The 27,623-nt window shown below is 35.2% G+C and overlaps 1 protein-coding gene across 12 annotated transcripts in view; it reads right to left on the bottom strand.

Moving 5' to 3' along the window:
• Positions 1-27,623, bottom strand: part of DGKB (diacylglycerol kinase beta) — a 398,861-nt gene that overhangs the window by 235,688 nt on the left and 135,550 nt on the right. For all 12 annotated transcript variants that reach the window (XM_065051198.1, XM_065051206.1, XM_065051200.1 and 9 more), the window contains 8 exons: positions 27,105-27,245; positions 21,044-21,093; positions 19,651-19,725; positions 18,992-19,111; positions 9,477-9,594; positions 6,676-6,764; positions 6,476-6,592; positions 2,147-2,245 (listed from right to left, as the gene is read on the bottom strand). In XM_065051198.1, the coding sequence (XP_064907270.1) occupies positions 2,147-2,245; positions 6,476-6,592; positions 6,676-6,764; positions 9,477-9,594; positions 18,992-19,111; positions 19,651-19,725; positions 21,044-21,093; positions 27,105-27,245 (809 nt within the window). The remainder of the gene's footprint in view (positions 1-2,146; positions 2,246-6,475; positions 6,593-6,675; positions 6,765-9,476; positions 9,595-18,991; positions 19,112-19,650; positions 19,726-21,043; positions 21,094-27,104; positions 27,246-27,623) is intronic.

Genomic DNA, 27,623 nt, shown 5'->3' on the forward strand with positions numbered 1-27,623 from the left:
CTCTCCTGCTGACCTGTGATCCTTCTCCAGGCCCTGGGCATCTATTGCTGGCACTGGCATCCAACCAGTAGGACAGGGATGGATTGAGGTTCCTCTACCCCTGGCAACTTTAGTTTAAAGGCCTCTTCACCAGCTTGGCAAGTCTATGACCAAAGAGATGCTCTTCCCCTTCTCTGACAGATGGACAGCATCAGCCCCCCAAATGCATGTCCTAGGTGAAAGACCCTTTCACTGTCAGGTGAAACATTTTTATTAACATTTTTATTAACAAACACTTACTATTCTATATTTAGACAATTCTGACATGGATATATTCACTGTTTCCACTGTCATTATTGAGAGTGCAGATTTCACATACATGGAAGCATTATGTTTCTCAAAAGGAGGACTCCCCATAACAGGAAATAGGAGAAACTAATTAATAATCAATAGTAATCAATAGTTTCTATGAGGAATTTGTATTAGCTAGGTCACCACTGTATTATCTGTAACGTAAGTATACTCAGGATTTTAATGCATTTTGGAAGAAACTACTAGATGAACAAATATACTACAAAATTATAAAGTTCACATTAAATCACAGTAAAATATATTTTCCATTCCTAACAACATACATTGTGTTGAAATACATGTTTAGTGTTACATTATTAGTATGTATTATTGAAACATGATTCTGATACAGGAAAACATATTTACTTCTGCTTATGCCTTCAAAATTTGCAGATAAAACAAACCTATTCAAGGGTGATTTGACTCTAGAGTGGTTTTATATATCCTCTAAACAACTTAACTAAACTCCAACTGTGGAATTAAAATCTTAATTCCTCCATCCCTCTTCCTCTTCTGAAAAGAAAATGGAGTTATGCAAATATAATTGAAGATGAAATTTCATGCTTAGGCTTTATTCAGTTTATAAGAATGGCAAACAATAAATAAAAATAAAATAAAAGCACTCCAATAACAAAATCATAATTTCTCCATGTTAACTTTAAAAGTACGACCTAAAATCCTAAAAATTAAATAATGCAATGCAGCATGTAATCATCCAAACTTAAAATAATATTTTACAATTATTATTCAGAACTTGTCCAGATAATATCAAAATAACATTACAAACAAACTACAAAACTACTGACTTTTCAAATAAAATTTTAAAAATATTACATAATTATTAAAGCCAGATTTCCATTGCTTTACCTTTATTGACAGCAATGGAATAGTCCCAGTTTAGTCAAATAGAGGGCCAAAGTCTACATCCATCCCTTAGCAGATTTATAAACAAACAGTCGAAAGGATTAATCAGAAAATAAGTAATTTACACTAGGCATGAATATTATTTTTAATGATCAGAAACAGATTTAAGATTAGAAGGTATACTTCTCTTGTTTGTCTTCCCCTGCAATCAAACATTCTTTCCCAAGTTCAAGCATTTCTTACTATGAAATATATTTAAAGAGGACCACATGTCTGCTCTGTTATGAAAATGATGAGGCTATGACTTTCATCAGCATAAACCATCCAATTTAATATGTGAATGCATAAGTTAATTTCGAAGCTCTTTTTTCATGATAAGCCGGTCAGCTCTTTTCTATATAACCTACACATAGCATGCATTTTTATTTTCCTTGAATTGAGTTATTGTTTTTGTGGACAGAGAAATTTACCGTTCATGACTGCAGAATAAAATATACCATAATGTTGATGCATAGCTTACTGCAAGACCAGTGTCATCATTCTAGGTAACCTCCGGTTTAGATCAGAGACCTCAGCATTGCAGATATACAATATGCATCCCAAGCAAAAACTGTCCATAAGAATAACTTCATTATTCTGGGAAGCTGGATCTATAAAAGATGTAAAACGTACAAGTGTTCTGCCTATACCGTTTCTGGTAAGTACAGTCTGAGTAAATGATAAAACCTGAGTCAGCTTCAGCTACAATATGCCCTGCAGAAAGTTCATTCTCACATGAAGGAAAATGCAACACGCTTGTGCCTATAAACTCATCAGCCAGAATTACCCATCATGTTTAAGGTTCACACAGTTCCACGAATGTAACAAATACTCTGGCAGTCAAGCCCAGCATCGTTTTAGTCGTTACCTATGACAGAGGATTACAGCTGAAATAAAGATATGGACAACTCACCAATACTACTGGGCAGATTGATGTGGGTGGTAAAATATGGTCCTTCAAAGGTCCACAGTCACATTCAGGTTTTAGATGTGAAGCACATTTATTATGCAGCTACAGAAAGACAAAAAATGAAAATTCAACTTAGACATTTTTCTACTTCAGCCTAAGAATAAGGACATCCTAGAATGGGGTGAGTAATTAATTTAATTGTTACTAGAGTTACTACAAGAAAAAAGAAACACACTGCAGTGGAAAGCCTTTTAGGATTGACCAAACCAATTAATTTTTATTGAGGAAAAGAACAGTGGATCAAAATATTTTCTAGTTTGGAAATTGCACATGTGGTCGGTCCAGCACTCAAAATGAGAACACCGCATGGCAGTACAATAACACCAGCATAGTGTTATGTGTCATCAAAACCTTCATTTCTTGCACTGAGCCAGAAACTTCTGTCCGACTACTAGTTGGTAATCTGGGGTAATTCAAGGAAGCCTTTGGCATTATTGCTATAGCTCTGCTTCCTAGCTGAAGCTGATAAAGTCAACACCAATTCAATTGTGATGCTGCAATATCTGTGAAAATATATCTGAAATAGAAGAGAATAATGTAGGAATATCTAAGAGCTTTAAGCTATACTGGGGAAATTTTGGGCTTGATTGAATCAGTGTACAGGCTTCCATTGACTGCTGAGGAACCTGAATTATTCTCCTTTTCCTCCTTCATTCTTAGCATTCATGCAGTTTTCCTGAAAGCAATGAGAAGAGTTCTACTCTGAAAACATGGAAAAAATATCCTCAGGTCTGCTGACTGAAAGAGCATTGTCTTACTTCTGTATTGTTAAAAAGGTGGAAGGGAAAATGTGTGTATAACATCAACATAAAATGTCAACAAATAATGATATATTTATTGAAATATTTGATGTTAATAATCAAGAGTTCTTGTTGACATTTTAATATTTAATTCAAATCTCTCTAAATATAATGTTTCAACATATATATCCAGCCAAACAGTACAAAGGCAAATTTGTGTGTCTGGATAATTCACATTTAATTAGTAAACTAGTATGTTTCACAATGTTATTAGAGATAGCCACAAAAAAATAAAAATTCATATTGTGAAATTTGGTGAAAGTTTATTATTTGGACTCAATGATCTTAAAGGTCTTTTCTGAACTAAGAGATTCTGTGATTTTGTATGTGCATTGATTCAATCAACTGTGCATTTCCCATTGAGATTAATATTTTATTTTTTTGAGAAGATACGCATATTTGCATTAAAGAAAAATAATCGAGATAATAAGTATCAGAAGTTTTGAAGTACAAATCTTATTTAACAAGTGATTTAACTAATATAATCAGTAGCATACAGCATTAGTTCAACAGGTTCAATAGCCGTTATAAAATCCGTAGTTCAATGTCTGTGTCTGTAAATCATATTTTTCCAATAACTGACTCATTTTCCCTCAGACGATTTAACTATGTCAGTATGAACTCTATTAAAATTACACTAAAATTGTACCAGTTGCTGATGTACACAGGTTTTACTGGCAATTTGGTTTTCATAAAGTTATCTGGTACAGTTAATGTTGACATAACATTTCTGAATTTTGAACTGAATGGCACCTAATATTAGCCTTGTCCATATTCATTTATCCTGCAAAGTTACCTTTTCAGGCAGTTACTTAGCAACAGAAAATAAAAGTCTAACGAGTTTCGATTTACTCTGAGTATTAAAGCTGTATTGTGAGGGTATTTTGGTAGCCCTGTAATCTAAATCATTTGTCATGCTAATTCTCTGCCTCAGTAGTAAAGCTACTTGTACCATAATTAATGCACACCAGGCCATGTTACATCAAATAAAAGTATCTTCACACATTCGGTGGTAATTAGCAGCTTTGCTACTTCGTGGCATGCAAACTTATCTATGAAAAAAAAAGCTTAATCTTCTTATTAGTCTCTGCTGATCTTTGACAACAGAAATGGTGCATACCAAGCAAGAGAAATGGTAGAAGATATATAGCTTTAATGAAAATAACACTTTGACACAATGAAATAAATTAATACGCATCTCTTCTCAAAAGAAATATTTTAGCAGATTTTAAATACAGTTCCCCAAAATTCTCTTACCCCAAACCTAGCTCCTTTAGAATATTGCAAGCATCTGGTTGTGAGGGAGGTAAAGTATGAAAAACCATATTTACTGGAGAGAAAAAAAGAAAAAAAAAAAAAAAAACAAAAAACAAAACAAAACAAAACAAACATTTACAAGACTGTAGTAGTGAATTACAGAGTATATGGAAGAGGGAGTCACAGGCCTGGCTGAGAACTCAGTGTAACAAGCCTCCTTAGTGAAAAACACCTCTAAATTTGGGGATTTGATTCACTTATTTGACATTAGAAGTGACTCGATTAAGTTGTAAAAAGAGACATATTAAAATGCACAAAAGAGGATCAGAATTAGTTGTGCGAGAACTCTTACACAACACACCCTCTTATATTATAAAAATATGTCAGCAACAAGCCCTAAATGTGGTGTTTTACAAGGAATTGAAAACGTATGACGAATGTGATGACAATTATGTGACTTCAGAATATCCATTCAAAAACCATGCATCTGTTAGAAATGTAAGCCACTCTTTTTTCAGTAATAAAGTTACTACTATTAGCAAAGGAAGTTATTGCAATAGGATATACAGAATACATGGAATTGCAAGAAAAGTGAATAGGACATGGAAAAACAAGTAATTTGCAGTATTTTTAGAACTTTTAAAACATCCATTTTTCACTTACGTGAAGCCATAAAAATTAAATAAAAATATGACTAAAGATATCTTGAAAATACGATATTAATTTAACAGAAAACAAAAATCTTTAAATTACTGATGCAAAAAGAATTGCAAAATTCTAAACCTCAGTGCCAACATTTTCAATTTTGGCTGTAACAAAAATTAGACCCTTTTTCCATTGGAATTTTTATAGTATTTAAGCATTTAAATACGCACACAATCACCTAGGATATCTCAAAAAAAATGTAACCAGTTCTTTCACAGTAATTCCCAAGACAAACCATTCCTCAGTATTTCCTCAGTGAATACCAGTTCTTCTGGAAGTCCTCTAAACCTTTACATGTATCAAGAAATAAAAGGCCTTTACAAATCTGGTCCAGATTTGCATGAAATATTGGGAAAATATTTTTTCTGAGGAGCTACAGAATTTGCAACTTTCTTTGACTTCAGGAAGAAGCCTTACATAAAATATATTTCTTGAATGATATACACATATTATACAGATGTAAACACTTTCATATTTAAAGTGGAACACTCTTGTTTATCTGTCTAAACACAGATAGCCATTGCCTAAATTTAATTATCTGCATGTGAAATTTTGGATTGGGTGTTTCACTCTCTACATAAATTATCCAAATTTTGACAGCAATCTGGACTACATATTTGTTTTCTTCTAAAATACTGGTTTATAAGTAATCATAACAGCTTATCAGTGAAAGTATCCTGGATCTATTTTCTTTTATGGTGTTTCATATTTTGCATTCTTCTGTTAAGAAAATATGTCATAAAACATCCAAACTTGTGTGTTGAAAACAAACATTCACTAATGCCTCAGTCTCATTATTTAAAACACTGAACAAACAACTGGTGTTCCACAGCAATAACAATAATAATAACGATATCAGCAAAAAAGCAAAAACCCTACTAGAAGGCTGAATCTCTCCCCATTTAGATTTAAATCCTGCTCTGGCTAGGAACAGAAATACTGGCATTGCTCCTTCTAGCATGAAGATCTCACTTATAAAGGCAGTGTTCCTTGAATGTCATTAGTTCCAGTTATTGGTTTCTGCTGAATAAGGAGCACACAAAAGTTGTATATATTAGACTTGGTGCACAGATTAGTATATTATCAAGATGTCTCTGCTATTATGCCCAGATACTTGAAATCACTGTATCCTGCCAGATGTCCTCAATTTCATTTGCCTGTCAGTACACCACAAATTAGGATTTTGCCCTAATGTCATAGTGACCTTGACTTCCACCAGTATTGAAAACTTATAATCTTTCAGTAACGTAGATTTGGAATTCTGCTCTTTAGAGTGACATATATTCTTTTCATTCATATATAGTCTAGAAGCAGAGTACACCTTTAAGCATATCTGCTTGCGACAATTCAGGACTCCTGCCAATATTCTACATATACTGTTTCATAAACAAACACGATTTCTGATGACAAAACTGAACGAGGCCTTTTGATGAATTATGAGGCTATGAAAAAGATATGCAGATTCTCGTCTCTCTAACCTGTGCTAAAGGTTTTACAATAGTATACTCACTGTGATCTGACACCAAACACAGTGAAGTCCAGTCAAGCCTTGGTAACATTTTATAGTTTTGTGACACTTATCACATTTTGTTGGACAATTTCCTTCTACCCAGAAATGGTGCATTACCTGCAAAAAAAAAAAAGTGTGGATATACATAGAGTTACTAAATTAACAGATACATGGCAAAGTTAATGCTACCCCAAACTTACATCAGTATTCTTTTTGGACTTCACATATGTTTTGATGCAAGATGCGGGAGCTCTTGCGACACAGCGTTCATGGACTGTATACTTGCAAACTGAAAGAAGAAACACATAAATAGATGTTGAGGCAATGGTGTTTCTGACTACATTTTTATGAAACAAATAATGTTACCAGCATGCCATCTCTATATAATCAATCCCATCAGTCAATGAAAACTCAAACTAGACTGCTTTTTCCATGGAATATAAAAGGCCAATTAGAACAGGAAATATTATGCAAGTGAGAAATCCAAGAATGCACTATTATTGTATAACAGGAAATGCTTAATTAAATCATAGCTCAATAAACTTTTTCACAATAATTTCCAAATGACAAAAATATTAAACAAAAATTGATGACTGCCAAAGGGTTTGGTGTCATTTGCTTATAGAAAGAAATCTATATTTTACAAACTATAGGAATGAGAGCAGCTGGCAAGCACAAAAATAAAAGCCAATGAATTTATATCGTTCCTTCTATTGACATATAAATCTTAAATGGCTGATTAGTCCATTTTCAGATAGCAATTGTTTCCATGCATTCCATGTAATCATCCCAACTTTAACTCTCCCAAATACTAACTCCTGAGAAGCTTTTTTTCCACCAAACCCTTCCGCACCAATTTTAGGTAACTACTGTTGCTGATCAGGTCTGTAGAGATGGCACTAGCTGCATTTAGAAAGCATACAAATGTCAGGGTACAATGCAAAGCTCTCCTGACTTCAACTACACAACTGTGCTTAGGCAAGGAAATTATGCTACAGCTTATACCTGCATTCAATAGTCAACTATTAAAAACTGAGAATGAATTTCTCCCTGTATGGCCTATGTCTCATGCTTTTGACCTCGAGAGCAATTAAGCACAAAGTACTTCTAAACACCTTGCTTGCACCTATTACACAAACCCAGTGGGAGGCGCAGCCATTAATCAGACAAACTGCAGGGAGTAACATTGTTGATTGGACCATGGAGGGATGGTGAGGCCCCCTGCAGTCTTCTCTTTCCTTTTTTTTCCTCCCACACAATCTAAAATGCAAATAACAAAATCTATAGCAATGCTCTGAAAATATATTGGAGAAGACGCTTAGTGAGATAAGAAAATAGTGTTAACAGTTTTGTAAGTAGACTCATGCCCCTTGCTGCATGAAGTAACTAAAAGGAGCATGTGGATGTTCTTCAGATACTCTGGGACAATTGTTCTCACCAAATAAATGCCAAGGACAACAACAAATAAATTTTGAAGAGGTACCTTGCAGCAGAGAAAATTACAGCTCTTGTAAGGTTGGCTTTTCTGGGGCAGTTTACTCTATGTAACTCATCTACACATTTCTGATAACTGCTGAGGATGATGATCTATGTTATTGGCTCAGTAGAATTTTATCTTTCAAACATATATGACTCTTATATTTCCTCACAAGGAAAGTTTACATCAGTCTGACATAAAAGAATATTAAATAATGTAACATTTCAAGATCTAATAGTCAATTCAGCATTTTATATATATAAATATATATACCAGGTACTGTCATTAGCATTTATTAATCTGAAGTTATGCGATTTCTATTTGTTTGAATTTTAATAAATGTATCTCTCTCACTCCATAGTATTGTGAATTAAATTACATTATGTGAAAATGCATACATGGAAGATTTACATCTGAATTATGTTTTCAAGAGAACTGTGCCCAGTGAGGAGAGAGAAATGGTCGATTCCAAAACCATCATTTATTCAGACTAATCTCAAATTAAATCAATAAAAGTATGCACGCAGAAAGGTTCTGATCAGCTGTGATGGGCTATCTTTCATACCAAAAACAGAGAAAGTAAGTTACACTAAGAAACTGATTAATTTATCAAAAAGAACAATGAAAGGTGACTTGATACCATCGTGAGAAGACTACAGTGGGTACTAAAGATCTCATTAATCTAAAGGAGCACAGCATAACACGAACCAATCATTGGAACCATCTACCAGACATATTGAAATCAGAAAATATGTCTTAAAAAAAGATGATTAATCATTGGAACACACCACAAAAGAAAGATATGGATCATCCATCTCTTCAAACATTCAAACAGAGACGAGGTATCTTTCAGGAAGATTTGGTTTCTCAAGATACAGGCTGTGAGCTGGTCAAACACAGATTATTAGGAGATACATAGATACAACTGAAGGAATTGAACTGTAGTAACTGCATCTAATAGTCTAATGAAGGTCAAATTAAATGCAGTCGTTTTTCTGTGTTCCTTCGCATCATAATCAGTTTATATGTGAAAGGCTGCCAAAACTGAGATTTATGATTACAAACCAAATAAACCTACAAAACTTCAGAAGTGTTATAGAAACCTGATTTCTGGGAAGCTAGAATTTTTACCTTTACAATTAACAAAACAATAATTCTGTGGTACCTATCAAAGCATATGAATAATTATGAATAAATACAAAAGAGGAGTAACAAAAATATAAAGTTAAAACTTAAGCATTATAAGAAAAAAAGAAAAAAAAAAAGGCAGACTCCAAAGGAAACTAACACTGAGAGCTATTCTAATACAGAAAACTCCCTCAAACAACAGCTTTGAAAGCCCAATATCCTGAAAAACTAAAAATGGAAACTTGAGCACTCAAGCATAGAAGACAAAGGGGGAGACACCATTGTGCTGGCAAAGGTTTTGTAATGGGAAGCTACTAGTTCTTTGTTATTTAGTGAGCACAACGTTTCTAGGAATAGACATGTAATGCAAATGGACACTGAAATGCTGATACTCACAAGAACAGCAGAGACCTTGCTTGCCTACTCCGATTAGCATGTTCAAACAAAGATTACAGTAGGCAGGCTTGTTAAAGTGTTTGAGTCTCCATACATGCTGCCCATCATCTTTCACATTCTGCACAGGACATAAAAGAAACAGATTTGACTTAATAAAATAAACAATAAAATATATAAGTACCAATAAAAATTGAAGATTGACTCAAGAACATAAAAGACAAGCTGTTTCTTCGTTTAATACTCTGCACCAGATCACAGTATAATCATCCTAAATACACAGGCAGTGATAAAATAAAAAATTCTTCAGAAGCTCATGGACATCCATGTGTTTCAAAAATGACTCAGAAAAGACACTAGGCTGCTGTCACCACTGCAACACAATGCTAGCAATAAAACTAGGCTGATATAAAATTACAACTAGTATTAAAACTAACATTTATTCTAGGCTAATTCTAAAAATAAAGGTGCTGCAGGTTAGAAGGTAAAACCACCCACAACAAACAACAGAAAGGATTTTTTCAAAACTACAGAGACATTCCTAATGATCCTTAGAATAAGGACCATGTACCAACATATGTGCAGTGGGAAATCACCCCCCCCACCCCAATAATACCTATGGCCAACTTTAATTTATGTTAATCTACTGCCGACAGCCTATCCAAAAATCAAGTATTTAAGGGTGAGACTTACATCCTAGACCTTTTCTCCAAAAACTGAATTCCTTGTATTTAAGCTCCCAATTTCAGGTAGCTGTAGCACTTCACTCAAATGTTGTGTGAACAGACTGATTAACTCATCAGCATTTACAACTCAGGGGCCTACTGTAACTTACGTGTACAACTAAAATATTATCAAATCATTTGCATTCACAAAAGTAAGCTTTTTAGTTGCAGGATTATCTTCCTCCTTCTTAACAGAATCATTCTGAGACCTCACTGTTATTAGGAGGTTTTTACAATGAAGTGAACTTGGTGCAGTGTTAAATTAATTCTATAAATTCCAGGTTTCTTGGCAAGTCTGGCTGTCAGACTTTTTCCTTTTTGCAATCATTACATGTTTTGATTTTAAAAAAATAGATTAACCTAATGTAATATAATATAATTTGATTTTTTTAAAACATATTTTATTTTTTACCAAACATAACATCCAAAGGAACAAAGGCAGTTAATATCTCTCAGCTGAAAATGGGCTGCAGTGGTTTGATTCTTCATTGTGTATTGCTAAAACACTATAGTCTTCTTGGTCATTTTTACCAAAAACAAATTGTGACATGGCTAGAGGAAAGCTACATCAGCCTCTGGTTCTCATCAACAGTTATTTCTCAATCAGTTTCTGATTTCTCACTTCAAGCTACTACTACTACTTGTCATCACATATATACAATATTCCTGGCTACATCTTCAATAATATGACAATTTTCAATTATAAGGACAATGTAAATCAGTGAACATAAATTTGAATACAAATACAGTTTTGTCCTATATTAGCATATACTGCATAACTCATGCCCTTAAATATCAGTATTGCTCTATTCTAAGAATCAGCTGTTAACAAGTCAAAGATGAAGACTTCTTCATCCTCGTGGGGAGGAAAAAAGTCCTGAAGGAAAACCATCACTTCAAGAAATTAAAAATGTTTGGTTCAAAGCCAGGCCCTAGCCAGAAGACAACTTCGAGTAATTCCTACAAATTACCTAGAAACAAAAGGAACTGAAGTCAGTTGGATTTTTTTTTCCCCCTCTATTGAGATATCAGGATCAGAGCCTAAGTGGAGTTCCCCCGATATTATCAGCAGGAGTTCAAATGCCATTTCTGACAGCTGGGCAATGTCAGGGTCCCCTTGCTGCAGAAAGAGCAGAGCAGATGCCTAATGTGGGATTCTCAGCCTGGCAAAAAGTGTGGAAGTTTTCCAATTTTCTCTGAAGAAGCAGAAATAGATTCTGCAGCTGTGGAGCACTAGAAGTCTGTCAAGTTCCTTCATGACCGGCATCTGAAGAGGATGTATTTCATTAAATGGAGCTCTGCAACTTCTATTTTTCTTTCCATCTTACTACCACATTCCACACATTTTAAAAGTATTGTTAAACTGCAATATAGTGTGTGAATTTCAAGCCTTCTGAAAGCAGACAATTATTCACTAGACAATAAAGACCATGTAAACCCATCTGAGAAAAAAAACCAGTAAACAACGTACTCTTTAATTTTAACATTATTCAGGTCATCAACAGAGCCATGAATCAAAAGCAATTAAAATGCATGCTGACCAGCTTTCCTTACAATATTTGCTATTTCTGAAAATCAACAAAAATTCATAATTATTCATAAACTTGCCCCTCTTCCACATTAGTTCTATGTTACTTTTTCATTTTAATTTATTTTTAAAGAATGGCCATTACGTGTGAATATGTGCCTTCTTATTTGAAGAGAACATATGGACTAACTTAGCTGGCATTTTCCTTATCAGAAAAACAAACAAGTCTTGATGTGGGTGTTCTGCCAATTAAAACACTTAACTGTGTTACAGGCTGCAACTGATGCAAATCCATTACATAAACACAATGCACTTTTGGAAAATAGCAAATTAAATTTTTGCTCTTGTGCACTGCCAAAAATAAGCAATAAAGTGCTGCATATGATTATGCATGCACATAACTTTTTAAAACACTGCCAAGAAAAAAAAAAAGACATAATATGAAAGAAAGCCCCCTCAATGCAAGTCTTTAAGTATGAATAAAATCCACAATTCTGACACATCAGTGCATTTTACTGACATTCACTCATTTTGCTTCCATATCCTGAAAAACAGTTTAAAAACAAAGAGTCATTAAGAAGATTTCAAAGCAAGGCAGGTACAGTAAAAATATCTTCCTCACTTCATTATATATCACTGAAAATGAAGTCTCTATATGCCATATGCAGACTTCAGCATATAATGACAATAGTAACATTTATTTTGTTAACAACAACGGTTCTCTTAACTTATGGTCCTGACCCTTGTACCACAGCTTTGATTGCCAAAAGGACCTGACCTTAATAAGCAAGTCAACCATGAAAGAGCCAGCCTCAGAATTGGTGAAAAATTTTACGCAGTCACAGAATTTAGCTAGACATCCCTAGCCTGGTGTAATATTAACTTAGTTCAGCTTTTTACATATTTGTAAATAAAAGTAAGCAAAGAGATCTGAAGGTTTCAAGCACAAAATTCATTATTCTGAGACTTTAAAAAGGGTAATGAAATCACTGATAAATTTTCATCCTAGCAAGTATCAGCTCTTAGAATAGCTACAGAGCATCTGAAATACCAGCATGCTCAGTCTTTTCTAAGAAGAGCCAGTAACAAGCAACTGACGGAAAAGGATGTTAGTGAGTCTGTTAAATCATTCTTTCACTGCCTACTTTTATTTTCATTTATTTTAAAAATATTTATATGACTTGACACTTTTACAACCAATCTTTGTGTAACATTCAGTCAGTGGGAAGGTGAGAAGAGTGTCCATTAAACCATGCAGCACCTCCTTTTAATACAAATGCAGTTAAGTTCCATATTCCTTTGGTGGTTCTCAGCAAAGAATTCATGTCAGGTTTTGTTTCATTTGGTTTGGGGAGAGCGGGTTCTAACGCTGTTCTGGTTCAACTGGAGGGGGAGAACCATCATTCAAGAGACATGCATTAGGGAGGGCTTCTCACTTCTGCCTTCCAAGATATTTTGTGTCTGTGTGTGTGCTGGAGAAAAGTGAAAAAAAAAAAATCCCTTCCCCAGCCTTTATCCATGCACTCACCAGTGTACAATCCTGATCATCCAGAAATGCTTAAGTATTAATGTGAACATGAGAAAACAACAGCATAGAAAAGTGAGCACAGGAGGGGAAACGAATTTGTTTAAACAAGCTTCAATATTAGCCACACTCCAAAGTTTCCCTGTCCCTAAATTGCTAGTCACCTGTCATCCACAGAGACTGAAATGCTGCAGAAATTCCATTTTAAATAATGACAAATTTGTATACTTGCATGAAATAGCATTTATTTTACACCTTAGACACAGAAAAGGTTCTGGTTACTCCTGACATCTGCTGGGCTTTTACCAACCTCCAGGCAACAGGAGAAGGACTGTGGAAAGGAAAGGCATTTATAAACTCCCTGCAAAGAAGTGGGAGCCAGGATAGCATAAAAGCAGACAGCGTTGTCAAGAAAAAAGCACTTTTTCAGTGGCTCATTCTACGAAGTCTCACAAAGCATTAACATTCCCCCCTCTGCTGGCAATGCCATGAAATGATACAGGTAAAAAAGTTCCTGTTACCACTTCGGGTCAATCTGCTTCCCAGCTGGCAAGGAGCTGGCCCAAAGAGGTTGAGCCCCTGCTGCCCCTGGCAGGGGCTTGGTTTTGCCCCTGTACATATGGAAATAGCATATGACCCATTGGCACTTGAGTCTTTTACAAAACTCAGCTGTCAGACTTCAGACAGGACTTATAAAAATATCGCTGGGGACAACAAAAGGCCAGATCGCCCTCATTCCTCGCTGAATGAAAGAAATACAACTCTACAAAGCTGCCCAGGTATCAAACAGTCATTTCAGACTTCGGCCCGAGAGGGACTTCCCATGGTGCAAAAGATCCCACACCAGACTTGCAAATGTTTGCAGTTTCCCAGTTTGGTTCCACTTTCACATACTCAGAGCTCAAAAAGCCAACAATAATGTAATATACAATGTAAGAAGTAGTATTTCCCAAGTATGGAATCACACTTGAGTATTCCACACCATATTTAATAAAAAAAGGTTAAAAAGGAGTGAGTGTAACAGCATAACAAATAGCACAACAGCTCTATATATTATATTATTATACATTTGCTGCTTGAAGATTCAAAAATAAAATTGTAAGAGTATTCGGTTCTGATTTAATTGAAGCATAGTCACGCTTCAACGCAAATGTGTTTATCCCATTGAGATTTACCTTGATTTAAAAGGTGAAATGGGTTGATAGTTAAAATTGGTGACTTAAGAGAAAGGCATAGTGGCCTGCTTTCGGATTACTGATGACTTTATGAAGCATTTACACATTTTCAAGTTCTCTCTCACCTTAGGGCAGCTTTTCAGCAACCATACAGCACCAGACACGGTGCAGCTCTGACATCTAGTGGCCACTGAAAAAATAATAAAATACCTTCCACTCCTAAACCAAGGGATTTTTTTTTAAACTCTAGCACTTCTGAACTTGCAGTTCATACCTACTTTTTGCACAATCTATGACAGAAGTGGTAGTAATGACCCATTACAAGAGATGTGAGACCAAAATATCTAGCATGGAATTACTACAGAAGATAAATCAAGTACTTTTATCAGAACAGTGTGGAATAATACTGTACGAGTGAGGAACTCCTAGGGAAGAGCAAAGTATTATGTTTGTGGACAACAACAAACCTTAGGAGTGAACCAACATTAAGAGGCATTTCGTGCCCAGATTACAGCAGACATTTTAAGCAATGCTACAAGACTCAATGGGGTATATTACAAACTACACTGACAATGTTGATCTACTTAAATTAATGCAGAATGAAATAAAAAGTTCAGAAACTATGATGTTTCTACTGTGGAGGAGTAAAATAGTCTAGTGGTCACTAGTATGCAATAGGCTACTTCTCAAAACTGTAACTATCAACCAGAAGAAGTAATGCAGGGACATCTCTGTCCAGTCTGTGTTTGGATTGGAGACAAACTATTGCTTTAAGAAGTAAAAATAAATTTGGAAAGTTGATGAGGACTGTGAAAATTGCAGGCTGAAGTGTGACACTCAGCAAAAAACTCTACCTCATACACTTATTATTAAAAATTGTACCACAAAATTAAAATTCCTCTATAGTTACCTGATTTTTTTTTTTTTTTTCCTACATGAAATTCTCACTTTTCAAGATATTATTTCTTGGAACATTTTACATTAAATTAGCACAACTAAACCTCAGAGTAAGAATTCTGGGTCTTAAAGGTTTCAGTAGATGCCGTATACATTCAGCTTCTGCTAAGTGGAAAATTGTAGTCACGCAAGTACAAATGTTTTATACACATAATACAATTACAAGGTCTTTTCTTGCAAGACAAATTTCCAAACAGTATGTGTATCACAGCACCCCTATAGAATAAGAACCAATTAAGTTCTTATTCAAGTTCCTTATCTTGTACTACAATTATCACATCAATTGCGTTGAAAAGCACCAAACTAAGAATATCTTGTTTCTATCCTGGAACAGTCGCAGAGCTAAATCTCTCTGTATTTCTAAGTTCTACTTTCACAGTAACTCTAAGCTAAAGTTTCAGGAAGAAGCAGCATAAAACCCAGTAAGATAAATAAACTGGATATTTAGGCTGATTTCCTAGAGAAATTAGACTTATTTATGCTCTTTGTCCCTTTATCTCCATGACTCTAAACTGCTCCAGCAATTTTTAAATTAATTTAGTAATCTCAACTAGATTTGAGAGGGCACTAGAAGTTTCATGGAAGTCTAGAAAAAGGGGGGGAGGAGGGAGCAGAGGGAGAGAGAGAGAGAGAAGGAGAGAGAGATCAGAAGACAAGTCAGGCAGATTTCCCAGTTGCTTCTTTTAACTTGGCAACAGCTGGCTGACTAATATTTGTAATAACAACCTAATACTCCTGTTACTCAGAAGGGGATTACTGATGAGGTCGGAGGGCAAACACCACAAATCTGTGAGAGATTAGGCTATCTCAACCTCATTGTTTGTAAATAGTAACTTGTTTATTCTTTTATTTTTGAATAATATAGTCAAATATTTCACTCAAATGCTTCTCTGATTTTTTTCAGTTATTGTAACTAAAGCATCTAATATAGTATGTTATAAAAACTGATTGAAAGGCTTAAAATGTAATATAGAACTTTTACATGATATCTGATCTTTTGATATGGCTCTTAAAGGAAACTAAAGATTCGCTATAAACAATGTAGCTCAATTCTGAAGGTACTATGACAAATACTATAAATTATCATAGTTTCACTGATATTAGCATAAAAATTACACCAGCTGAGATTCTTGTATTGGTTGTACAATTTCTATGCAAGAGTTAAGTATATCACAGTAAGTTAATGAATTCCAACCCAACACAAATTACAGACCTCACTGGTTTTTTGTTGGTTTTGTTTTTAAATAAACTCTGTCACTATCATCCTGGATAAGCTCTGAAATTGATGTATTGGATTTAAAATGTCATCATTGCCTCAGTTCAGCATAAGAGCCAAAGCATAGTTGGGTCACGTTAAAAGAATGTGAGAGAACTGTTTGGTCGGTTTGGAGGGTTTTTTGCTTATTTTCAACATGTGAAGACTACCTGGACAGGTCTAAGCCATAAGTAGGTTATGCCCTTTATTTTCACAGCCCAATCAGCCTGTAGAAAACTTTAACATATCAGAACTTTATTACTGGTTTACTGAGTCCAAAAGAGGTATGTTACTTTTCTTTACCATAACTAAAAGGAGACAGAAAGCCAGCCAAAAAGCAGAGTCCTGGGAAGCTAGGTTGGCAAAATCTAACAGCAGCACATAAAAAGGAATAAAAACATTCCACTAATGGGAATGATGCACTGCTTTGGCAATACATTAGATGCTGTAAAACCAACAAAACCATGCTATTGGTTTACACAAAATAACGATGGACAAGCATTACAGTTTTAACTTTCTTGATTTAACTTTTCAATGTCCTAAAGTACATTTAGATTTGATCATTTAGGACTGTGTACAAACAGATGTAGTGAGTTTTTTGCAGGTTTGATGGAAAATTTAAAAATCTGGCTTTCCTCTACACTCTATGCAAATAGTTTGAGAAATAAAGAGCAGTTTCAAATATGAAAGAAAAATGGGAGACCTTTTAGAGGATGACATAATTTCCTAGTAAATCATTAGCAAATTATTAGCAATTCAGCTTGTACAGTTCTGTAGATAATGGACTTCATTCACAATAAAGTAAAATATTAAAAAGTATTAAAAGCCACCCCATCCATTTTACTCCAATTTTCAACTAATAAAACTATGCTTATTGATCAAAAATATATTTTGCATACCATTATAGTATTTTTTCACAACTGTACATTTATGTCTCTTCAACACATAACGTACAGGGAATACTCTTGATGACCAAAACACTGACCCATGTTGATTGCAGGCCATAGAATTTTGATCACTGTTGATGTGTTTTTATTATTTCCATATTAAAGCTAAACACAGAAAGATAAATTATCTAGTAACTAGGAAAAACACTTAAAAGGATAAAAGGTCTGATAACACACATTTACAGAGCTTCTTTTCAATAGCTTTTGCTTTAATATGAAAATAAACCTTTACGGAAGGATCTGCACTGATTTATAACGGAATTTATAGAGTTCTAAATTTAGAAAGAATGAGGTGTAGACACTGAAAAATGCTCCAGAACATCTACACTACCTGTCACTAAAGAAAAATCTGTACTGAGATTGACTACGTTATCCGCTATATACTGATTGCTTGACAGCATTTGCTGCCCTTTGTTTATAGTAATTCTGTGGAAATAATGGAATTCAGCCTGACAAAGATCTGTTGTTCGATGACAAGGAAGAAATTCAACAGTTTTGTTATTCAGTCACACATATAGAATTAGAATTTGTACTTCCAGTAATCCAAATGTACTGAAAGTTATCCTCAATTCAGATATTTAGCTGGTGATTTGATTAATAGGATTTGGCATGAATTGTGTATCTTCTGCTAAATGTGTCGTTTTGTTGCATATTTCCCTATGGAAAGTCTAAGTCTTACCATTTTTTGTGCAACTAAAATACCATCAAGCAACTACAGCAATCTAGGCTTAATTCAGGTCATAGCAGTATACAGGGAAAGTAATATTTATTATTTCACCTCAATATCTGAAAAAGACTTCAGAAAAAAAAAATGAATAAAAATGTTTTCTCTCAAATAACAGAAAAGCATTTGAAACATATGCTAAAATACTTGTGCTAAAAATTAGCTCAAATACAGGACAGCAGGTGGCACTGGCAACATGCCAGTGTTAAAATAGCTGTGTTAAACTGGTATAAAACTGATCATATTACATCTGTCTTATCTTTAATGTGAAGTTGTAAATGCACAGAACATAAGCTCTTCTTTCAAAACACTCTATCCTTTGGTGTAAGTGTTCTCTTAGATATTATTACTTAGTGTAGTTTATTAAGGTAGTTACAGAGACAGGAAAAACTACAGTCACAGGGATGCATCATGACAGGACAAGAGCCAACAAGCAGTAATTGCACAGAATTCCATCTGTGCCTAAGAAAAAAAGCTCTGTCACTTGAGAACAATTAACACTAGCCTACAGAACTGGTGGAATCCACCCCACTGGAATTATTCAGGATTGGGCTTGACAGGGCCCTAGGTTATTCAATCTGTGGTCCTGCCTTTAATAAAAGGTTGGACCAGATGATCTCCAGAAGTTCCTTCCAACCTATATTGTTCTGTCCTTCAGTATGGTTCATATGTTAATACTTACATTCTCTAATCCAAGGAGGACCAAGAGCGGGATTGTAGTCATACCTCCTTGGATCCATTCCTCTAGAGAGACAGTGCCATCATGATCGTAGTCAATTTCTTCCATCATTTCATGAAGGATCTACAAAGTTTAATGAAAAATCTCATAAATTCTCTTCTAATATAAGAGCTTCTAGTTAGAACATGTCCAGATTTCAAATTCCCTCAGCTGCATGCAAAAAGTAAGGAAAATATTATCTGTATGGCACCTGTAGTAAAATGAGTACTCACAGTTTAGAAAAGTGTCATATTCCTATTTACATTTTATTATCATCTAAAGTTCCCAAACTAAGTTGTGTCCCCTTGTTTACTTACTATATACAATACAAGTAAGGCATAGTTACTTTTAGGAAATATTCAGAGACAAATTAGTTGCGTTATAAATGTTAATTACTACGTGTACTAAAGAAAACCTTACATTCTAGTAAGAATGTTTCAGAGATCAGATTTAATCAGAATAAGACTCATAAAAGTACTAATTGACAGTGTCATAGTGGAGCGCATTCTATTATTACTTTTATGTTACTAGCATATAGAATCACATGTTGACATGAAGTACCACAAAATGATTAAACACCATCTCTAGCAACATGAAAAACTTGTGATAAAATGGGTTCTTACTGGATTCAGTTCAGTAACATCCCATTCAAGGTACTCTGCAACATGCATCATTTGAGCAATTATATTTTCCAGCTCCTACAGATGAAAGAAGAAGAATTATAATACTTAATACAATATTATAATGACAAAGTCTATTGCAAGCAACTTATAATTCAACCATATTGCATTCAATGACACTTTTTCATCAATGTTCCTAATACAATGTCCTTTACGCTGGAACCTGTCCACTCCTACGTGAATCCGTTTCACTAGCAAAACATCAGGCACAGACCACAAAGCATGCAGGGAGGTGAAATACAGCTCCACAACTGAAGGACAGCCTCTGGCTTGAAAGTAGTAACAGATTCTTCCTTCCTAGTTGATCATTTGAGCATTGGTTTCATGTTCTGAAGCCCAACCTGTGATCTGATGATGTAAGGTCCTTTAAATTCCATAAATCTAACAAACTTGTTTTTTGACAGTCACTGTACAATTCCCAATTTGGCATAAAGATGATGGTATAAACTAATGCAAAGATATTTTCTTACCATTACAGTGTTGTAACTTCCCTGGATCACACACCACTAGTGCTTCTCCATATTCCTTTATACAATTTGGTTTGTAAACATGATCAAATTCTTATCTGGAACCCTTCTGAATTCTCATGTGTATTTATTATGCACTAGTTATCTAATTAATATTTTTATTGTCTAAAACAGTTATACAGTATTTACTTTATAGCTCTATATAACTTAGCTTCTCTATTCCTCTGTAACTTATGGGAATCTGCTATTCTTTACCATTCCTTTCTATGCTGTCTTACTTCAGGAAGATACAAAAAGGGGGAAAAAAAAGGAGAAAGAAAGCTGCCAATAAAACACCTCTTTCTGTTAGGTAACAGAAAAAATAGTTACATTTTTAAGTGACTGCTACATCTCTGATTTTGCTTCAAAGGTTTGGTTGGGCTACTCTTCAAAACTTTGTCTTTAATACTGTTCCTTCATTCTGAATAACAACCTGGGAGTTCTGACATCTCTCCATTTATATCCACTGTGTGACTCTCATATTTTCCCCTTTTAATGAATTCTTCAGAAATGGTGCTTTCATACACATCTACCAGCAGCATACTACAATTTCAGGAATCATATGAATGTGTCCCCTACTGTAATATGATTAAAAATCAAAAGACTATAGAATAGGACTCCACTTTAGCAATGTCAACATTTGAAAATGTATACAGTTTTAGAAAACTCAAGAGTGACTCTAAAAATAGGTGACTTTTTATTGACTGTAGTTTATACTGCTTCTATTAATTCAGGATAAATATAAGCTTGATTTGAATTAACGGAGTTTTGTATAGGTATGTCATTATGACATACTCTTACAATGCATTAAAATACATAAATAACATTACCGAACTATCCAGGTATCCATTCCCATCTGTATCATATAAGCGAAACATAACTAAAAATGAAACAAAAAGAGAAGAAAACTCAGTTAGAAACCATAGTAACAACATTGTTTCATAAAAAAACAAAACCTAAACTGAAACACAAAACAGCAAGGCCTGAGTTCTAAAGAAAGGACAAATATGAACATTTTCACACTAACTGTAGGCTCACCACACACTTCATGTTGTGTGAGTGGTTCACTCTAGTGACTACCCTGCCCACAGCGCCTCCAATGAGACATATTAGCAGGACAGTGCAATTGCACATTTCCACATAATCACTCCAACAGCTAATTTGGTCTGTGAACTTAATTCTGGTTCCTCCTAGAGATGGTCTGTATTCATGGTGAGTACCACCAAAAGGCCCTTTTGTCATTTCACCAAACATAGGATCACACACAGTTGGTCAGGCAAATATTGCTAAGCCTACTTAAATTACAATGTTATCCTACTGCTTGGTTGCAGCTATCACGACTCAATAGATCCGGGACAGTTTGTCAGAGCTCTGAAATCTAAAGATGATCCCTTCAAAAACGCTTTTTTTTTTTTCCCCTCAGATCTATTTTCGAATGAGTAAGAAGAGAGCCCATGTACAGGTGGGTCCCAGACACTGTAATGTCTTGAGTGACAGCAAAAGCAAAGCAATCTGCTTACAAACTGTCTTATCAGGTGTCTTTGGACACACAGCATATGACCTTGTCAACAGTGAGCAATCCAACCACATTGGACCCACAGCAAATGCTGTTACAGTCAAGTAAATTCTGCAAGCAAAGTTTATCACAGTTTTCAGGAAACAATATGAGAAGTGAGAAGAAATTCTTAGCAATTAGAAAGTAAAATTCAGAAAGAAATTGATTGGTTTTGGCTTGCAGCAAAACATATTTAACAATATGGATTGGTTTGCTTTCATTATATCTCCCCTATCTTATTCTGGTCACCTAACTGTAGAAAAAAAAAGTAAGTACCATACCTCTCCACCACTTCAGCAATTTTTGCCACTGTATTGGCACTGCTCTTAAGAGCTGCAATATGAGACTGAATATCTTTCCTATAGCACATTGTTTAAAGCTACAAAGGTCCATTACTCATTAGTTACAGGCTAAGAAAAACCTATAAAAATACCTTTATTTGCCTCAGAATTATACAACAGAAATGTTTAAGTGTAAAACAACAGCTAATGCTAAAAGCCACCAGAGAATGGTATTGTCCCTGCTAGTATGCCTTCTACCAAAGCTGCTCAGAGCACGACAGCTAATGTTATAATATCTGGAAAAGATACTATGAAGCATTCACAGTTTCCATAGGGACGAATCACTGAATCAGCCAGTGATAAAGTTCAAATCATTTGGTTCTCCTTCCTCCCCCTCTGTGATTGTAATGCACTGGTTGAAACAATGTCCTACAGTTATCACGAAAGCAAGGTTAGCAACTCCTTGACCCTTACCCACTCCAGGGAAGTAGTGCTTACAACTTTTTTTCCTTTATTATGAATTAGTAATTCTAATCAGTCATTTGAAAACAGATATTAGCATAATTATAACTGTTTCACCTCTGTAGCAAGTCTTTCCAATTACATATGTATTGGGTAGTGAAAAGACCCAATCTGTGCTCTTGGCTAGACTCTAAAAAACATTACTGGCGTGGCATGCAATCTCTTTTCTATTCATACCCTGCTAAATATTCATGCTGTTGCTGATGTACGTACTCTAGGAGAAAAAAAACAACAACAGAATGATAAAAACATCTGAACAAAAGTTCAGATGCAAACTACAGAGCCCAAGTCAATCTTTTATATTTATTTTCTCATCTCTCTACCTGATAGCACCAACTGGCTACTTGATTTTTATTACCAGACTGCTTACCTTTTGTAAATAATTAAAAATGTATTAAAAAAAAATACCAAGATGAGATCAGTCACTGCACTGCTATACTTTCACCTGCAACCTCTGGACTTCTCATCTTGCATACGACAACAGGTGGTATCTCAGAAATTCCAAAAGTTAAAAATTATGGCCTTTTGAGAAGAAGTCAGGGAATTCATTCTCAAAAACATATACACACACAAGTGCTGAATGTACTTTCTATTTTCACCAGTGCATGTACTCTGAAAACTGTGAGGCTTGTCACGCTCCATGGAAGCCTGAATGTCCAAGAACTGCGTAGCACAGGAAAAATAAAGACTGTAACTAATCATATGGCTGTAAAAATACAAAAGGACATTGAGGCATTCTTGAATCTTCTATTGGTATGGAAGAACAGAAACAGAATAACCTGGAGACAACCTTGATAAGAGAAACCAGCAAAAAGCCCACAGCTCATAATTCTTGAAGTTTCTGTTCATAATAGTGGAGAGAAGTTTGAGCACTTTTAAGCACAGTATGTTTGCAAACTTATGGTACCCATGGAGGTTGTGTGTGCTTCCTCCACACCATTTATGTCTCCTCCATACTGCCACCTGACATTTCTCTAAACAGTTTCAAAAGAAACACATGCCTGATGTCCATGGTTATACTAATAAAAATCACATACGCATTGAGGAATGGGCTCTGCTGATAAAGCCTCATGTAAATATGAGCTAAAATAATTTCTGCTGTTGGGGACATTAAAAGAGGAAAAGTTGAGCATCATTGTTCAGTTCTTAGGGAGTACCCTGCACATTGACAAGGGGTCTTTCTTACACATTCAAGAATCCTCGTGTGGACAGCAGCAAGCAAAGCTTGGTACATGTGAAAACAAAATGACGAGCAGAAAATGCTTTCTATGGATCAAGTCTACAGGTTGAGACAGAGTATGAAGGTACTTACAATAAATGTACCTTGAACTATTTGAAATATGACTAAAGAGAACTAACATTCTGCCAATGTATCTCTGCTAAGAAAGTTTGGGATATTCTTTCTACTGAGGCCATGTATAGTTTATGAATAATAGATAGGCTGAGCGTGTCAAACAGGTGACATTCATAGTGTTTAAAACCTCCAGGAATACACTGCTAATAGGTTAGAGAACCCATTAATCTGCTGGAATATTTGTAAATCTATGAAAACTCATAGATCACATAGAACAAATACCTAAATATTATTTCCTTTAGGTGTATTTTATCCTAAAAAATCATCTAGCTTATATCAGATTTTATTTGAAAGCACTGCTTCCATATTCTGCTTGTCCTGAATCTAAAGACTCAGGTGTGATTCACAGTGTTATGATTTGAGATTAACATTAATGTTGGCAACTCCAGAATAAGCCATCTTTTCCTTTTTCACACCACTGCTACTCATTTGTATTTTACCTTAAAGCCACAGGACCCACCTTTCAGACAAAGGGTTAAATTATATCATGAATTTGTAAGGAAGTTTCAACTAAAATCAATAGGGAATTCTGCCTACTAACGGTACAGTATAGTCCAAAATTTAGACACTAAAAAGTGACAATATGGGGAAATATCAACCCTGTATGACAAAGTAGAAAATAAACCTATATAAGAACCATAGCCTTAATTACATGTAGTAAATTCAAATGGTCTTTAATATAGAAAACATGTAAGTGACATACATTTATTAGATTAGGCTCTTGCTCCTAAATCATGCAGATCATTTACAGTGTTTAGCCTATGCAGCTCCTGTTGCGGGAAGTTCATTGAACATCCCCTGCACTAAAATCATCTGCTTCTCTCCCCTTTTTCGTTGTTACCAATTCCTGGCACCAGGGGAGGGAACTGATCCCCATTTCATGCTGTTTTGTGCACAGAGTGCTTTAGAGCTCTGATGAGGCTTTCATAGTTTGCTACAATGAAATAGTTATGATATTGTAAGTTGATTTCAATCCTAGGATCTTAGTTGTCATTCGCTTGTGTTCGGAATGCACAGTCACCCATACATCCTTGTATTCTAATCATATGATACCAATCTGGTATTACCAAATTTGGGGATGGATCCTTATAATATTTGCTGAGATAAAGGTATCAGTGATCTTACAGCACAATTTTTTTCATTCTAAGAATAGAATAGGATTGGAATGGACCTGCAACAATCATCTAGTCCAACTGCCGGACCACTTCAGGGTTGATCAAAAGTTAGAGCAAATTATTAAGGAGACTGTCCAAACACCTCTTAAACACTGACAGGCTTGGGATACCAACCACCAAGCTTCTTCCAGTGTTTGACCACCCACTCAGTAAAGAAATGCTTCCTAATGTCCAGTCTAAACTTCCACTGGTGCTGCTTTTAATTATATAACTATTGTGCTGATAAATTATTTAACTATTTCAACTATTTTAACTGTCTCTGCATACTAGGGAGAAGAACTCAGCATCTCCCTCTCAACCTCCCCTCCTTAGGAGGCTGTATAGAGAATGAGGTTGCTCCTCAGCCTCCTTTTCTCCAAACTAGACAAGTCCAAGGTCCTCAGCCACTCCCCACAGGACATTCCTTCCAGACCTTTCACCAGCTTTGTTGCCCTTCTCTGGATGCATTCAAGAGTTTTCAAATCCTTCTTAAATTGTGGGGTCCAGAACTGCACACACTGCTCAAGGTGAGGCTGCACCAACAGTGAATACAGTGGGACAATCACTTCTTTTGGTTAGCTGCTTATGCTGTGTTTGATAGACACCAGGATGCAGTTTGCCCTCTTGGCTGCCAGGGTACACACTGCTGGCTCATATTGAACTGCTGCCACCCAGCAATCCCAGACCCTTTTCTGCAGGGTTGCTCTCCAGCCACTCCTCTCCCGATGTGTACTTCTGTGCAGATATAAACTCCATCCGAGGTGCAGAAATCAGCATTTTGACTTGTTAAACTTTATCCCATTAATCACTGCCCAAGGCTTCAATCTATCTAGACCTCTCTGCAAGGCATCTTCTCCCTCAAGTAGCACCTCCCAGTTTGGTATCATCAGTAAACTTGCTAATGGTTCATCTAACTCCTGCATGCAGATCATTGATAACTATACTGAACAGGACTGGCCCCAGGATGAGCCCTGAGGAACACCGCTGGTGACCAGTCGCCAGCCAGAGGTAGCCTCATTCACTACAACCCTTTGAGTTCTGCCCTTCAGCCAGTTCTTCACCCAGTGCACCATCAACCCACTCATCCCACAGCTGGACAACTTGTCCAGAAGGATGCTGGTTAGTAAGCTAACTACAGGTCATGAAACATCAAGATACTTCAGTAACATGCAGTCATGCAACCTTGTAATGAATTCTCCATTTCATCAGATGAAGCCTACTGTTTGCACTTCCTATCGTATTATTTACTTTCCATAAAGTATTAGAACCTGATCCCATAGTTACTTAATAGACAGCTCAGCTATGTGTATAGAAGCACTCTTAGTGTCAGTAAAGGACTATACAATTGGATTGACTATTTATCTATCTGGAAAACTGGCTTCTAAAATTCCACAATGGGGAAACACACAATTTCTTTCTTTTTTTCTCCAATTTGCAGATCAAACTCAGTTATTTTTTGAACAGGTAGAGTTGTTGGACTTTAATGAATCAGGCCTCTAACTGAAAAAAATCAAGTAATTTCTAACTTCTAGCATCAAACATTCATTCCCAACAGTGGTGGAGACTTGGGTCATTCTTGGCTTTTTTGTCACTAATATTAACAACTATATAACACCTATATTAACAACTATTTTTTGTTTGCATTAGCTGGTTATATGCAGATTATTCACCACTTCTATATATTTCTAAGCATTCTCGGTATATTTAATTTCTTTTTCACAGGTCCTATTTTAGTCAACAGACAATAGTATATAAAGGATTATTTTCACTGCAGAATGCACGATACTTACTCTTCATCTTAGCACATGCTAGATAGGAAGAATTCAGTTAGAATTTCATCAAATTAATATATTCTAAAGAATAAAAGATCATTCCTGCAATAACAATCACCTAGGATCATATATTATAATGTAACTACTATGATCTGAGTTGTAAACTCAGAAAATTAAGAAACAGATTTTTCATGACTTTTTTTTTTTTATTTCCCTGAAAATAAAGAAAATGAACTTAAAAAAAAGAACATACATTCTAGCTTGTCTTCAGGTCTTCCTCTTTCTAGCAGTGACAAATAGCAAACAATATCTTTCAGCTGGATCATGTCTGGTGAATTTAAGTTGGCGGGAGTAGGAGGTCGGGATGTAGAGGTACTTTTGTTAAGTCTCAGACCTGAAAATAACACACAGCTTTTGTTAATCTTAATATATGGTATAAGCAGAAAATGAAAAGCAGAACTCCTAGATACATGCATCTTTGTTTTATTTGAATCTCAGATGACTTTTTAATTTAAATATAAATGAGAAGTTTTAAACATTTTATGTTCAGAGTTTATGCAGCAAAGGCAGAACTAAAATGGATGGTAAGGTTTTAAAATATCACACCAACATAGCAAATGATTGTAAAAAGAAATCAGTTGTGGGAATGGCACAAATATTTTTTCACTTGTGTTGATCCGGTGTCATTTGATTACAAACAATTTGGTGAAAAATTTTATTCTACAGCATTCCATGTTAATTTAAGTATTTAAACAATCCCTGCCCAATACTG

This window comes from Columba livia, chromosome 2 (genome assembly GCF_036013475.1).
Source record: "Columba livia isolate bColLiv1 breed racing homer chromosome 2, bColLiv1.pat.W.v2, whole genome shotgun sequence".
Taxonomy (NCBI): Eukaryota; Metazoa; Chordata; class Aves; order Columbiformes; family Columbidae; genus Columba; species Columba livia.